The sequence below is a fragment of the Ambystoma mexicanum genome, chromosome 1p, assembly GCF_040938575.1.
Source record: "Ambystoma mexicanum isolate Mex_15411 chromosome 1p, UKY_AmexF1_1, whole genome shotgun sequence".
Classification (NCBI taxonomy): Eukaryota; Metazoa; Chordata; class Amphibia; order Caudata; family Ambystomatidae; genus Ambystoma; species Ambystoma mexicanum.
In genome coordinates, this window is record NC_090921.1 from 1,113,769,195 (window position 1) to 1,113,786,521 (window position 17,327).

General features: G+C 43.5%; 1 protein-coding gene across 4 annotated transcripts in view; it reads right to left on the bottom strand.

Annotated features, from left to right (window-relative positions):
- Positions 1 to 17,327, bottom strand: part of LOC138449069 (zinc finger protein 547-like) — a 128,128-nt gene that overhangs the window by 9,893 nt on the left and 100,908 nt on the right. For 3 of the 4 annotated variants that reach the window (XM_069604741.1, XM_069604739.1, XM_069604743.1), the window contains 2 exons: positions 654 to 764; positions 211 to 315 (listed from right to left, as the gene is read on the bottom strand). In XM_069604741.1, coding sequence (XP_069460842.1) covers positions 211 to 315; positions 654 to 764 — 216 coding nt within the window. The remainder of the gene's footprint in view (positions 1 to 210; positions 316 to 653; positions 765 to 17,327) is intronic. The other variant, XM_069604740.1, reaches the window with a different exon arrangement.

The following is a 17,327-nucleotide window of genomic DNA, read 5'->3' on the forward strand; positions in this document are numbered from 1 at the left end:
CTACAGCAGAATCCATAAAGCTCATTGATATGTTCATCCAATAGCTAGAGCAATTTTCGCTTCTGAAAATAATGCTCCAATGATTGAAAATTCGGATGAATCTTCTGGCTGTGGCACATTGATAGAGGCTTATATATTTCTGTTAGCTGGCCATATTGAGGGTAACTAAAATGTATTTTTGCGTGAGCTGGGCATGTCTATATTACTTACCATTCTCTGCTGAGTGATTGAAGTTTCCTCGGTTCTTAATGTCTTGTTGGTCAAGTGAAAATGCCTCTTTCTCTTCTTTTATGATGAACGAAATGACTTCAGATCCTGGTGTCAAAAATGGAAATATAAGTTTAATTATGTTTAATAGAAAATGCTGTCATTTTATTAGAGGGGAGTGTTCTCTTTTGTGAAAGCGATAAACATAGCACTAGTGGTTATCTGGTACAGAGCTGCAAACGTAATTCATCAGGCAATATCAGGGTTGGCATGGAGTCAGAGCAGACCCTGAGATCCTGTGACCAGAAAGCAGAAAATTGGTGAAAAGAATTTACAATGCTAGAATAAAGCAGATGATTGACAGAATTTAACAGTGCAAACAATAAAAAGGGGCCCTTGCTTTTCAATCCCAGAGTCACAATAATACTTAGGCCTTTGTAACATACCTGACTTGGTTGCGGTGCTGCAATCTTCTACTGCACGAGGATGCTCCCTCAAAAAAGATTCAGACTCATCCTTCCTCCAACTAAGGTCATCATTAGAAAGTGGGTATCCTGCTGAACAGAATGTACATGTTCTGTAGATTTCAGATTACAATTCAATGACATATGTACAATTTGACTGTGAAATGATTGACTGGTTCAATGAAACTAAAATTTCAAACAGTTTCTTGGCTAAAATAATTGTTTCATGGAACCCCATGGAAATATGCATAGCCGGCATCAAGATGGGGTGTTGCCAACTTGCTAACCTATAAATCATGCGTTGGATTATTCATTTCCTCATCATGTTTTTTGTGCTACTGCATAGAGTGATTTTAAAGAGTTATCAATGATTAAATATTTTACCAAGTTTGGCGGCTGCTAAAAGCTTTGAAATAGGCAGATGTGAAAAGATTCCCAATACATTATATGTGGATTACACTGTTGTGCCCTATTCTCCAGATTGGTCTGACCTTGAAATAGGGGCAGATTTATAGACAGATTTGTCACTTACTGGTTTGCCCAATGGAATGGAATAGAGAGATTAAAACACTATGCAAAGTAGAGTCTTGCTTGAAGACATGATTATGAACTATAGTTAAATTCCAGCAGGTAGGTTGGACACACTGCATCTTGTGCTGTAAGTGGGCACCAAATCAATGGTCCTCATTATTATTATTATTATTTTTTTTAATACGGTTTATACAAACCTTTAAAAAGCTAAAAGAAAAAAAACAACCAAACAATTCACAATGCTAGCCCCCCTCCACATCTTAGTATACACCCTTTCTTAAGGCTGATCCTTCTCGCTGCGTACAGGATCGCATTGTTACGCAGAGATCCAAAATGAGTACCGCTTCAAGAAGACCTTAAGTACAGGATTCAAGAGGTACTATTTCCATGTCGGTTTCACTTTCTTTCAAGCGTTTATTTAGTTCATCAAGGAATGTTTTTAGGGCGAACATGAGTGTATGGTTTGATCCTTCAAACATCCATTCCCACCATTCCGCGGCACACAGTGTCTGCAATTTCCCGAATGCAGGACCAAGAGTGCGAGATCTCAGTGTGCGTACGTTTGGGCAGAAATGAGTTAGATGTTTCAGCGTCTCTTTACAGGATTTGCAGAAACGGCAAAATAACTCTGTGTTTGAGTTGTGTAAGCTTCGACGTTCTTTAGTGTCCATTAGATTCAGTCTAAACCTCAAGTATATGGTTCTAGCTGAGGGATCTGGAAATTGGGTCAGGTAAGCTTGATGGTTCCCGTATGCTCTAGCCTCTCTTGGTACATCAACCATCATTCTAGTGTTGCGTCTTTGTTCGCATGGTAGATGCCAATCCATGCTCCACACTTTTTTCTTGGCTAGAACTGGATTTTCTAGCAGCGTTGATAGCTTGATGTCATACAATTCCAGGATCTCAATGCAGTACTTATTCCACATTGATAAGGTAGTGCAGACATATTCCTTCTTGGATTTTAGTATCTCGTACTGCAAAACAGGTGTAGCTATGGTGCTTTTCCTGAAAAGACATAGTAAATTCCAGCTCACTCTAGCGTGCATTGATATTAGCCCCAGTTCATATCTGATGCAGACTGTTGGCGTACCACGAGGCAGATGTAACGCTCTTACCCAAAAGATGTTTTCAAGAGTATTCCAGAGCTTATAAGAACAGCCCAGTGCATTTTCAGCCCCATAAATTATGGCTGGAACAGCTTTTTGTTGGTAAAATGCAATCATTGGTTTTAGCGAAAATTTCCCAAACTGCCTGTTGATGATCGCTGTTTGGCATACCAATTGTCGGCATTTAGATTTCGCTAAATCTGCCCATGGTGCATCGTCTATGTTTGAGCTTATTCTCATGCCCAAGTAGCTTGTTTTGCATACAGTGTTTAGCTTCGTTTTTTCAATAAACCAAATTTGTTTCTTCTGATTTTTCTTCACAGTCCCTAGATTTTGGAGTGTTAGTGTCTCGCACTTTTGTTTGTTAATCTGCATACCATTTCGGCGCACATATGCTTCCAGAGTGTCCATTTTACGTTGTAGTCCTATAGAAGTCATGTCTAAAAGTATAAGATCATCCACGTAAACAAGCCAATTTACGTGGGTGCCATTCATCTTGGGTGGGAAAGAGGAAACCTCACTGAAGGCTTCACCGACGTCAGATAGAAACAGATTAAAGATGATAGAGGCCAGTGGACAGCCCTGTTTCACACCCTTAAATGTTTCTGTAGGCTTTGAAACAGTCCCCTGTCGGTCAAGCCGAATTCTGATGTTTGTGTTGGAGTGCAGTTCCCTGATGGCTTTGACGAGACTTGTGGGACAATTCCATGCTCTTAGTTTTTTCCAGAGATTTCCCCGGTCAATGCTGTCAAAGGCATGAGAGAAGTCTATAAGGGCCAGGTGTATTTTAGTGTTTAGTCGTATAGCTTGCATCTTGAAGAGATTCAATATTAGCAGGTTAAGTCCGTACCCCACGCCCTTCACAAACCCAGCTTGTCTGGGATCTATGTGATTACTTTCACTCGCCCACCTCAGCAGCATCTGTTGAAACTTGGATCGCATAGATCTTACCGATGACATCTAACAGGGCAATAGGTCTGTAGTCGCCAGGGTTAGCCCTATTGCCCTTCTTGAAAATCAGAACAACAATGGCGCCCTTCCAGGATGTTGGGGACACTCGTTTATCTGATATTCTTTGAAAGAGTGTCATGCAGAAGTCAGTCCAAGCCTCTGGATTACGCTTGATGGTGTAATTCGTGAGTCCATCAGAACCCGGTGCTCTGGATGCATTAGCTCTTTGTATTGCAGTTAGGATGTCTTGACGGTCAAACTTTAGGTGCCATTTAGCCAGTTACGAGGAGTAGAGGTCTTCTGCACACCCCTCCGCGCTGAACATGTTGGTATAAAAGGTGGTCCATGTTGCTTCGGAAATTTGGTTTGCCTGCAAGGAAACTTGTGAAGCAAATTTGTTATTAATGATTCTCCAAAAGTCCGCTGAGTTTTTGTTCCGTAGTTTGGACATCATTACCTCCGAGTCGTTCTGCAACGTAATGGCTTTGTGGGACTTACACCAGTTCCTGAATGCTTGTTTGATTGCTTTTTTCTTTAAAACAGAAGCATCTTTGCCTTCTATAGTTAAATTTCAAAGTTCATGTCACATCAGTCTTTTGCGCTGTTGCATCTTTAAGTCAAAACTGTGTTTGTGAACAAATTCTTTATTTTTCTGCCCTTGTTTGTGTTCTATAAAGTCGGTCAATAGGTGACAATATTCGACCTCATTGTGTTCTAGGTTTAAGTTGGTACCGATTTTGTTTACATCTGCATCAGCAAGTTCGAGGCGTATTCTGCTCGAACAGACACGACGTGAGGCCAAGATGGAGTCGGTATCGAATATGATGTATTTAGGCTCATTACCACCATATCGTGGTCACTGTAAGCCATCGGTTTGACCTATCAATAGCATCAGCATCTGTGCCAAGTGTTAGAGGCTCAGTAATTGGTGATTTCACAGTGTTTGAGTGGCTTACCTGGTTTGGCACCACTTCAGTATACACTGCTAGGGCTTCCGAAACATCACGCAGTTCTTGCGGAGGAGTCCAGTTCTTAAGTTGGGCTCATGTTTTTAATTGTTTTGGGAAGCTGGCTGCAGCCGTTTCCGATCGGCGGCTCATCTCCTTAGCCTTCTCAGCACAGACGTGCAAGGCGGAAGCCACGTGATACCGGCCGGGCTCTTGGACCGCCCACTCCGCCAACTACGCACAACAGCACAACAGTAACAGCTCGCCCTTTCACCGAGGGCTTACTCAAGTCTGCCTGCCGGAGCCACTGTGCCTGACAGGTCTGACCCTGCCGGGCACAGTGGCCACGGTAGGCAGAATTGTCAAGGGAGCACTGGCACCATTGTAAATGGTGCTGGTGCTCCCATGTCCCCATTCCCATCGAGTCCAATAGGACTCGATGGGAATGGGGATTACCAAATTGCTGGCGTCTGACTTCCCAGCTGCTGGAGTTGTAATCCCCCGGTGTTACCGGGAAGTCAGGCGCTAGTAATTAATTCCAAGTTTGGCGGCAACCCACGGTAGCACCGGCAGGGCTACCGCTGGGCTCGGAATGAGGCTCAATGGGACTCATTACGAGTATGGGGGTAGCCATGCCGCTTTTAGCAGCATAGCTACCCCCATATCGGGTACCGGGTCTGGGTTCCTTGAATGGGGAAACACCGGGCCATTCTGACCTTGGGGGGACCGGTATTTCCCCATTCCAGGAACCCGTACCTGGTACATCCCCATTCCGATTTGAGCCCCCAAAGGGCTCAATGGGAATGGGGAGGATGCTAACAACGGGCCTGTTAATGACGGGCCCATTGTTAGCATCCTGGTCTGCTCGCAGGTCCCGCTAAGGACGACTGGGTTGTATTTATTTATGTATTTATTTATTTTGGATTTGTATAGCGCACTACAGCCCATGGGCATTGAGGCGCTGTAAGAAAATGTAAGTAGGCTTGCTTCGGGGTTACAGGAGAGTGGCCCCAGGTTGATACAATTGCATAGTTACAGTGAGTTTGTAGACCCAACACAGGTTGCATTGCAAGATACAGTACATAATATGAGAACAATAGAGGGCACAAAGCACAAAGCAGCTTAGAAGGGGAGGCCGTCATACAAAGAGGCTGGATTTTAATGCCTTACGGAAGGCTGCATGAGATTTGATCAATATAATTTGGGCTGGGAGGGTGTTCCAATATGTCGCTGCTATGGTTGGGAAGCTGGAGCCAGACGTTCTTAGCGGCACCCGCCAGCAGACCTTGTAATGGGGCGGTAGAGGGATAACGGTGCCGGCAGCTCTAACGGCGCTGTTATCCCTCTACCGCATTCCTTGTAATGAGGCCCAATGTCTACCCAGCCTGATGCCTTGCAGAAAACAAAATACATCATACTATAAAGTGCAGCTAGACTTTCAATATTGTTATTCCTTGTAATCCTATAATTGAAAATGTGCAGTATTTTCGAGTAGGAAGGGGCAAAAGATACAGGGTGAGAGTTAGCTGGATTATTTGAGTCGACAGAAGGCTTCTTTGGGATGGGTATGATGGTACTAATTGAAAAACAGCGGGTCACACTCATGTGTTATTTTGAGGGCTGGGTGACCACTCCAGTGGCAAAGTACATGTCTAATTAAAGCGGATAACATTAATGATGATTAACACGCTCTTATACACAATTAAATTAACAAAGTTTGATTCACTCTAGCTCTGCCTCATTGCTCCATCAATAGCTTGACAGGTTTCGGGACCACTACCCCTTTTTCAAATGCACCACAATGGAATAGGAAAACAAACTTTCTTGGTACCATGATTTTAACAATAATGACGATGCCTAAATAGAACTATACTGCCATTACTACATGATAGTTAGAAACACCTTAACTGAACACAAGGTCGCTCTGTCCTCAAGACCAAGGTCAAGGAAAAACCTCAGTAATGGTGCTTATTTGACATGCATGAAGTCAACGCACCACTTGTGTAGCACGTCATATCAATATGTGGGCACATAACCAGCTACAAACAAAATGAAAAGACTTCCAGTTCCGAGCGATTCTGAATTAAGAAAAACAATCAACCCCCATACTATGGCCTAGGTATGATGTAGCATTCTTTGGTCTATGTGCTATGCTGAATGATTAGAAACATTAAAAAGCAATACACCCTGTGAAACACAGACAATCTAAGAGAGTTTATAATTTGACCAGGAATTAATGCTAACAATTGTTGAACCAAATAAAGAACAACATACTAAAATGATTCAACCAGACATTTGAAGCAAGGATTTATCTAAGAAAACATTCTTACTAACTAATTGAAATACTGATAAATCAACAAATACTGGATGACTGCTTACCCTGTTCATACATTACTAATTCATAAAACTGATAACCTAAATAAAACATAACCATTATATAGTCTTACTTTCCCCAAAAATAGAAAATACAAATTAAATATTGTACATGAGGTGATAAAAAATATAAATGGCTAAATATTGAACAAAAGCCATACATGAAGCCATAAAAACAATAGATTGCTAAACTGATTCAATCAGTGACAGATGATGTATTCAATTAACATCTCAGAAACAACAGGGATATGTTTGAATAAAGGGGTAGTTCACTCAAAAATGTTATGGTTTAAAAAGAGTGGACATAATGAAAAATATATAGAAAAAATATTTTTACAATAAGTTCCTATGTAAAGTTTTTGGTAAATGAGCCTCGAAGTCAGGATTTTTAATCACTAAGAGGTATCCATTTTGTGAAATGAACAAGCCTCCTGTGTTCATGTTAACTTAGCTCTTGCAGCATTAATCAAGAATCCTCCGCCGCAATTATGAATACTCTAATGCACGCCGCATGCGCCGGCCGGGTTAAATATAAATAGAGGCAGTACTCACGAGGAGCACAGAGACAAGCCTCCAGCTGAAGCCTGTGTGCATTGTCTGCTCTCCAGCAGCAAGCAGCAAAAGCTCCCAGTAGGGGGAATTTGCTTGATTAGTGCCACAAGAGCAGAGTTAACATAAACACAGGAGGCTGCTTCATTGTATAAAATGGATGCCTCCTAGTGCAAACTTTGTGGCTTATTTCCCAAAAATTGTACATAGGAACTATTTGTAAAACTATTTTTTATATATATTTTTCATAACCACAGACACCTGTGTTATTTTACTGGCTGCCCAAAATACACAATGGCTATCCCATTGTTTTGCAACATGACAGTGTTCTGGAACCACGGGGTGAATACATCGATCATCTCCTGCAACAATTGGACACCCTTGATGAACATAATTTTAAAGACACAACAGATTTCTTTCACAAATTGGAAAAAATAAACTGATTATCATACACACATAATACTGCCCACAACAGATGTCTCCAGTTTACATGCAAACATTCCCGTTGAGGAGGGTATCGCATCAGTAAGAGAATCCTTAGCTTCTATACAGTTACCATGATTGCATCATGAATTTCTAACTAAGCTATTGTCATTGGGCCTCATTACGAGTTTGGAGGCAGCCATGGAGCTAATAGCTAATAGCTCCATGGCTGCCTCCAAACCGGGCTCCTTTTCCAGGATCCTGCAATGGGGACTTACCGGGTCATTCCGACATAGGAGGACCCAGTAAGTCCTCCTTCCAGGAACCATTCCCCATTCCCATTTGAGCCCCATAGGGCTCAATGGGAATGGGGATGGAGGAAACAACGGGCACATTATAAGTGTCCCATTGTTACCTCCTTCTTCCCCTCGCAGGACCCGGAAAGCACACATGGTTTCACCAGGCGTCCGATCCGGGTCCCGCAATGGAAACCCTGTGATCAGCCCTGACAGAATGAAGGGGGCCGGTCCCGTACCGGCCCCCTTCATTCCGTGGCCGCAAGCCTCGTAATGAGGCCCATTGTCTCTAAATAAAAACATTTCCAATATAATCTCACATCCTATAAACAACTTTGAAGCCAACTCATGGAAGTTTCCCCCTAATTAAATCATTTCATGGAGACTTTTCATAGGCAAATAATATTTTTCACCCTGGTTATGTCAATGTGGCACTGTTTTATTGACATGCTGCATTGATGATGTTTTCATTATATGACAGGAGTCCGTGGTCAAATTGAATCAATGTTTTGATTGTCTTAACACTGTACATACAACAGTTAAATTTACCAAATGCATGGACTGAAGACACGGTTTTCTTCAGGATATTGCGGTATATCACTCTACAGGTAGGCCAGACATTGAAAGAACACTGGGAGAAATGTAATGTCATATTCTGGATCATGTCAACCCATGCCCTTCAAAAACACTCTTCCATTTTCTCAATTTTTGGCAGTGTGTTGAACTGACTCTAAAAAACAGGATTTTGAACAAACAGTGACTACAATTTTGGATCACTTTCACCAGAGGTGGTATTTAGAGGACATCATAACAACAGCCCTGGTAAAAGTACATCAAACTAGCCATGAACAAGCTTTGACACCCAGCCGAGAACCTCATTACGAGTTTGGTGGTATTTCAGCAGTAAATTTGCTGAGATACCACCAAATGTAATTAACGTTACCACCACTTGGTCCCGTGGATTTACCACAGGATTCCAACTGGTGGTAAGCAGTGTAAATCTCCATGTGCTGGAGTCCATAGGAATCCATTGGGGATTTTTGGTGGAATTACCACTGGCGGAATTACCTGGTGGTAATTCAGCTTATTTTGGGAGGAAAAGTGTAGAATTTACGCCCAGCATCAAACTGGAGGTAGATCCTCCACTTTACCTCCAAAAATCATCTGAATTACCACTAGGTAATTCCGCCAGTGGCAATTCTGCCAAACGTGTAACAGAGATAATGGAATTACCTCCATTTTTTCCCACACAGCCAAACTCCTAATGAGATCTAGAGTCTCTAAAATTGTTCCCTTAATAAAATGCATCTTGATGTATGGACCAGACACATCCAAAATTCACAATATTGTTAAAAATATTGGGCAATTTTTCATTTAAATCCAGAGTTGGAATCTATTGTTAAAGTTCAACCACCTTCTGTGAATAAAAGGATTCCAAACACTGGTGATCAACCTATCAGAGTATTCTTTTAAATCTAAGTCTCAACATCAGTTATTAGGACCACCTCAGATTGGAAAATTCTCATACCTCAGTTTAACTTGTTGTAACAACATAGTTACATTTCAGTCTATAGCTCATCCAATCAATGGTTCACGCATACCTCTGAAGCTCTTCACTACATAGTCACAGGATACATTGTTCAAGTGCCAGAAAGTTTATGCTGGACATACCACTAGCAGTCGCAACAAGAACTCAAAATCAAGTGTTGCATGACATTTCATGGAAGCAGACCATACAGCAAGAAAACTGAAAGTGCATGGTTTGGAAGTTGTATCACTTCATCCAGGAGTCAGGGACAGAATGATATACTTACTGTGTTGGAAACACTTTGGAATTATCAGTTGACATTGTGCCAAACACTTGCTCTCAATGAGTTCATAGCCTGGAACATTTGCTTAAGTGAGCATGGAATATTTTTCGGCTCTACGCTGGACCTGATTCCATATCCTTTAATAGGGTTCATAGAGTTATTCATATTTTTAGAATGCACTCTTGAAGCCCTGAGCATGTTTCTTAAGAATGTTAAACCCATACCACACTGACGATCTCCAGTGAGGGTGAAATGCATATAAGGTGAGTTGTTGCATCCTTGCGAGCTGCCACGCTTCGGTTGATAAAGCTGTGTATAAAACAGCACTATCCTAGAAGACTACGACAATGTCCTCACATGCAGCAAAAAGAAAACTTTTCAGCACGTTTTCTCAGATCTGGAGGTGAACCTCCAGTGATGGCTATTAGGTTGTCTTGTGCATGTGAGGCGTTTTAGCTGAAATAGCCTATTCTACTATCAGAGTGCAGGTAGAAGGGATATGTTCCTGCTTTTTTTCAAACCCACCATAACATTGCTGGATAATGGTAAACATACCTCAAAGCTTCAATCTCGAGGAGGTCCTCTGTGCATGTGTGGCCTTTTAGCTGAAATTGACTATTGTACTATGCTTTTTGTCACATACTGATAGTGTGATCAGACAGAAAGAATGTGTCAATTTATCGGTATTTCAGTCAGTCATAGCGCCTTTTTTTCATATATCCGTGCATCAAAATATGGTTTAATCATTTTAGTATTGTTGTTATTATTTATTTGTTTCAATAATTGTTGGAATTCACTTCTAGTCACACTGTAAATTCTGTCAGGTTTTTTTCATACAGTTTATTGATCTTTATGTGTAACATCATTAAGCATGGCACATACACCAGGGGTGGGAGGTGTGGAAGCCAGGTGTGTCAGGTGACTGTGATCATTAAGTGATGCTGGGCTGAGGGCCAGAGCAGGGAGGATCCCCTGACTTACTTCACCACACTCAAGAGTATGAAGGAGCAATGATATGTGTGACCCAGGCCTCATTACAAGTGTGGCGGTCAGGAACCAAGGGTGCCGGTAAGCTTACCAGCACCCTTGTATCTGGACTGGCACACTACAAGACTGCCTGCTGGGGCTGCTGCGCCCAACAGGTGTGACCCTGACGGGCGCATCGGCACCGGTAGGCAGAGTCGTCACAGAAGCACCTGCACCGTTAGCAACGGTGCCGGTGCTTCCGTCTCCCCACTCCCATGGAGTCCTATAGGACTCCATGGGAATGGGGACTTAACAAATCCGGTGCCTGACTTTCCGAGGCCCAATGTGTCATTTTGTAGTATGTAAGGGAAGGGGTTGGACCCAATGTCTGTAAAGCTCTAAAACTATTAGGAAGTTCCTAATGAAAACAGTGTGAGGAATGGAGCAAAACAAAGTGGGATATAGGTAGTGTTCCAGTCTCCTTGTGTGTCTGGTCTCGTGCCAACCTGATGCGTGGAACGGACACACGAGAACGCTGGAGGGAGATGGTTGGAGACTGAGAAGTGAAGAGGAGCAAAGCGGGGTGGATGTCATTTGGTTGCCTGGAATAATCTTACTTTTACACACACATCGAGTGTCTATCTTCATTCCTTAGGTGGACCAGACACCACATTGCCGACGAGTTGGCCCCATCGGCTGCTTGCCAGGAGCTGGGCGGCCGAATGACACCAAAGAGGCCCAGAGCTGGAGGGCTGCACCAGAGACTTCTGTCCTGCACCACAGAAGTAATTGGCCAGAGCTTGACCATAGGTGGGGCCACAGAGGGGAGCGGTTGCTGAGCGAGCCCCTCCATCTGCACATGGTCGTTAGCTCATGGGTGAGCTGCTGCCTCTGATGAAAACACAGCTGGCTAGACAGCCATGCGACACTTGAAAAATAAAAGGAAAGAACCACTGCGCAGAGTGCAATCAAACTGCTAATTTTGGATGGTGGGACATTGCAATCCAAGGCTTGTAAATTGAGGTTAAATTCAATTGAGAAATTAAAGCACAACTCTAGTTTAGGTTATTCAAAGAAAGAAAAAGCCAGTGATGACGACACCTCGCAGCCTGCCAACCGCGGGTGCCAGCAACAAGCACCACACATACTAACTTTTCAGCATGTTAAACCCCCAGCAACATTTCTCATGCAGCCTGGTAACCCTACAGTACCATTGCAAAGGTGGAAGCAGAAATGTCTAACCTATCTCAAGGCCTCAGAAGGTCATCAATTTTTGGCCAATAAGAAAACAGCTGTCGTACTGACCCGATTAGGTTCAGAAGCCCAAGAAGTGAGCCGGCATCTTCCAGCCATACAGCAGTCACTTTATCTTCCCCCACTGTCCTCATTTGACGAGCTACTCCAAAAGCTGGACAGATACTGTCTTCCCAAAATAAATACAGCCATGGAGAAACACGTGTTCTACACATGAGATCAACAGCCAGGCCAAACCATTGAGCAAAATATAGCATCACTAAGAACGCTAGCTGCAAAGTGCAAGTTTGGACCCTACGGACAATCAACATGCTCACAGCAGATTATGGTTGGCTGTAGAGCCTACCCTGGATGAAGCCATCACCATGGTGAAAGGCATTAGATGATCCATGGTGTGGAGTAACACTAAAGGGAAGAAGAAGTTGCAAAGTCACAATAAAGAATGTGCTAAGGAACCTGAACTCGGGGGTGGGGGGGTGCTCAACCCCATGTCTGCAGTCAATGCAAGGCAACCAGAAAGACGAGATTCCAGGCATATACCCAGGGAGTAGAACACAAATCCCAGAACACTGAGCAATCAGATGTGCTAAATCCCTACACATCACAAGGCACAAAATGTTTCCTGCATGGGGAAAGAAATGTGCAACTTGGGGTTGCATTAATCATTTCGCACAAGCATGTCTACACCACAAATGACCGCAGATGTCGAGTGGCATGTGATCGGGTACTACAGACTTGATGTGGCAGCAGTAGATTAGCAATCACAGGTGGATGAAGAAGAACTGTTAAGTTATCTTTGCAACACAGTGCTAGCGATTGATGGACCTCAGGAGGAACCTCGTCCGCCGAGGACCACAGTACAAGTGCTCATAGCTGGGTGGGAATTATCACTAATAGCTGACTCCGGATCGCTGTACACCGTAATGCCGGAAGGTCAGTACATTAGAGAAAGAATAACTCAACTGATGGCATGCTCTTTGTAGCTGCCAGAGGCCCATCTATTTTGTGCTGAAAACACCAGGCTGAGTTTCAACTCACTCTAAAACCAGGTGGGGAACAGAAACTTCTCTCCATAAGTAGGCACTGTATTGCAGCATCAAACCCACAAGGGGACAATGCCAAGAAACATCTTGCCGACTTGGTTAAAATGTACCCTCTCATTTTATAAGACAAAATAGGGAAGGCCAGGCAATTCAAGCATAGGATAGTGTTGAAGGCAGGGGCGCAATAGATAAAGCATCATGTGCGCAAAGTGCCAATCAGACTGCAAGAGCAACTGAAGGCGTAATGTCAAGAGATATTGAAGGCAGGAATCATAAACGAAGTGCAATGCACTAACTGGCTAGCACCCATATTCTAGCTCGTAAAGGAAACAGAGACATCAGGATGTGTGTGGACCTAAGCAATAGAAGTCTCAACAAGAGCACACAAGTGGATGTGCAACCTCTACCCAACATATTCTAAATGATCAGCAAATTTGGGGGAGTGACATTTTTCTCCAGATTGGACTTACAATCTACTTACCACCAAGTTCAACTTACTGAAGATTCTACGGAATGTATGTAATTTATCACCCCATTTGGAGCGTTCCAATTCCTTTACATGTCCTTTTGGCTTAGTTTCTGCAGCAGTGGTTTTCCAGAGACTAATGGACTCATTATTTGGCTGCCTAAACAATATGGTCACATTCCAGGATGACCTACAAATATACATGGATATAATTGAAAAGAACGTGCAAGTCCTGCCACAGATGTTAAGCACCTTGGAAAAGTATGGCCAGACCCACAAAACAATTAAATGCAGGCTTCTTCTGACTGATGTCAAATATTTAGGACATACCATAACATCGCAAGGGACCAAGCCTAAGAAGAAGCTGATGCAAGTTATAGTCAAGGTAACTCCATCAACCATGAAAGAAGAACTTGTGTCTTTCCAAATATGCACACAATTCAATTCAAAGATAAACTAATGTGTCAAAGAGAGAGATAGTACATTTGGGGATCAGCATTTCTGCTGACAGCTTAGTGTACTATGAAGGTAGCTCCACGATTAGCGAGAGTCTCTGCTCTTCTGCATGAATATGATTATGTCATGGATTACAAAACCCAGAAAAAACATGTAGCAGCAGATTGTCTCTCACACATGCTGGTCCCGAACACCGTTGAAGATGAACCAAGTGTGGACGTAGCCATGATTGATGAAATGGACTACATATGAACATATTAATGAAGAATATTTGGTCATAGCAGACAAAGAAGATGAACCCCTATGAGAAGTGAAGGAATATCTTTGCAAATGATGGCCGATCTGCAGAGCTTCTATAATCCCTATCTGCAGAGTGCAAGATGAGTTATCACTTTGTGGAGTGTTTCTGTACAGCGGAGACAAGGTTGTTCCCCCAGGGGCATAAGAGTGAAGGTTATTCAAGCATCATATCAAGGGCATCTTGGTATCACTGTCACGAAGAGGGTTGTTCATGAGAACTATTGGTGCCTGGCCATTGACTCAGAAGTGAAAAGATATGTGAGAGAATGTGAAGTATGTACAGCATCAGATAAGACATTGGTCACTTAGAAGGCCCCCATCACACTGCTACCAGTACCAAAAGTGCCCTTGCACACATGTTTCACCCGACAGCAAATATGCTATAGTAGTAATTGGTTATTTCTCAAAGTGGCCTGAAGTTTGGTTTGTGGGGGAAGTTACAACTCAGTCAGTGATTGGGGTCTTAAAAGTATTGTTTTGGAGAGAAGGGTTCTCTGAAATCATCATATCTGACAACAGAGTGCAATTTGTGTCCCAGGAAATGAAAGCGTTTTAAAAAATGTGCAGTGTTGAACATCACACCACTTCTCTCTACCATCCCAAACAGCATGGTAGAGAGGTTCAACAGAGTAGTTACCTCCACCATACTGTTGCCCATACAGAATGACACCCCAGCATGCGATCCAATGCATGTTGTTCACATATAGAACCACTCATTGCCACTACCGATGTCTCACCATTTGAATTACTTTGAGGCCGAAAGACACCATTGCAATCGAAGCCTTGGTATGTATGTAATGTGTTGAAAGTAAACTTGGTGAGCAGTATTAAGTTAAGAAGGGTACATACCAAGTTACATGACTCACAGGAGAAAATGCAGATGTAATTTAGGCGATTTCAAGATTCGCGCCAGCCTAATTTTAAGAAAGGGGATTGGGTCAAGATCATACTGCCAGGTTTTGTTCCCAAAGGGGAGTCTAAATACTCATCTCCTTTGAGAGGAGAGCAAGTTCGGCAGGGGTGTGTATGAACAATGGACGGCAAAGTGTAGAATGTGGAGTGTATTGTGCTACTCATAGGGTGGTGAATGCTCCGAGCCGCTCAGTTGCGGTTTCCGGGACTCATGATCAGAACACTGGGCAAGTGGGGCGCCACGGCTTGCATGCATGCTGTTGTTCCTGCAGTCAGTGGAGTCACTGAAGGACTTCCACAAACCTAAGAACAGATTACAATAGCACAAAAAGTGAAATCAAGGGCCGTACGTCCAAAATTTGATCAGATACAGAGGGTGAGTCCAGTGGAAATGAGAAGGACCGCTGCCCTTGTACCTGTTCATTTCGCATTAACTATTGAGACACATTGTTTTGTTCCATCAACATCTTAAATGGACAGCTGTGTGGCCACTTTGTGTCCCATTTCCATTGTCCTAAGTAAAGTATGTGTTACTTTCCAGGCATTTGTTGAGTTTATTATATTGTTTGCATTGTTTTGTTCCATTCAACATTTGTTTTGGTACTTTTAGAATCTTCTGTGAGGGTGTATCTTGGGTGATGAATTAATTTATAAGGAAGGGAGTGGTGTAGTGTTCCAGTGTGCTCGTATGTCTGTCCTCGTGCCAACTTGATGCGTGGAACTGACACACGAGAACGCTAGAGGGTGGTAGAGGCTGGGAAGTGAAGAGGAGTGAAGCGGGTGGATGGCATTTGGTTGCCCGGAATAAACTTACCTTCACACGTCGAGTGTTTGTCTTCATTCCCATGGTGGACCGAACACCACAATAGTCCTTGTGTGTACAACACCTAATTACCATTTCTACCTAATAAAGTTTGAAACCAAGTCTTAAGAGTTCTTGCCCCTCCAGTCCTAAAAAAAGAAGTGTGGGGAGCTGTGACGAGCATTGGGAAGTGACGTCACGGGACGTCAAAGTAAATATGGTAATTTCATTCAGGCTTGTCTTTCATGCTTGAAAAAACCATGACAAAAAAGCATTTGCTCACAGAACAGATTACCTTGTTGCGTAAGCATAACGTGCGCCCACCTTTTAAATTTGGGAAGTGACGTCACGGGACGTCAAAGTAAATATGGTAATTTCATTCAGGCTTGTCTTTCATGCTTGAAAAAACCATGACAAAAAAGCATTTGCTCACAGAACAGATTACCTTGTTGCGTAAGCATAACGTGCGCCCACCTTTTAAATTTGGGAAGCTGTAACAAAACATGTCCTGCATATTAAGTGTCTCATTTCAGAGGCGCAACGCCAGCATTCAATTGCTGCCCAGGGTTTGATTTCTAGGGGCAGCACTGCAACCTGTTGTTATCATTTATGTATTTCTTCAGAGCACAGAGGGCACTGTGTCCGCCCTCTCAGAAAAGTGGGTGGGCGCCGTCCACCTGCGTGATCCCTCGACTGGATATCTTGTCCAACATATATGGCATTTGTAGCCTTCCAGTGTCATGGAGTTCCATGGTCAAGATGCTCAGTGTGGCGCTGCCCTTTTAAGGGTGCGCGCACGCGACGGAGTGACGTGCCACTCCGTCGCATGCGGTATAAATAAACAGGGCGTTCCCGGCCACCTCAGAGCGACCGGAAAGCCCGCACCAGCAACACCGTGTCCATGTGAGTGTGTACGGAGGTGGGGGGCTCACGGGCCACATGGAGAGTGGCAACAGTGGTGACGAATCGGGATTATGACCCGTGCACGGCGTTGACTTTCGGCAGTGATTTCTTTGATGTACTTGACATAATTCTCACCGTTCGAAACATGCCACGGAGAGGGACACAAACCTCTAAGGTCGTCGGCCATTTTAGAATCCGGGCCTTGGAAGGTTGCGGCTTCTTCATGAAGACAAGGTGAGCCATCCAGGCCTAATTTTGGGAAATTCTTGTGGCAGACAGCCATATCTTGCACAGGGTGTGCTTTTTGAGGTGAAATTTAAAAATGTTCAGTGATTTTTGTCGAGTGTTGGGTGTGGAGCAAGGGGAGGCCTGCTGTTGTGTGTCTTCCCTGGGCCCACTCTGCTCAATTTTTGGGGCTTTGAACCTGAACTGCATTTGCTCCCCATTGGTTTGGGGCATTGTGATTGTTGGGGCTTCTACATCCATGGATGCCCTCTGTAAGAGTTGGTGCCGGTGAAACATCTTTGGCCTGCCTATGTCCATTGGAAGGGGAAAGAAAGGTGGCCC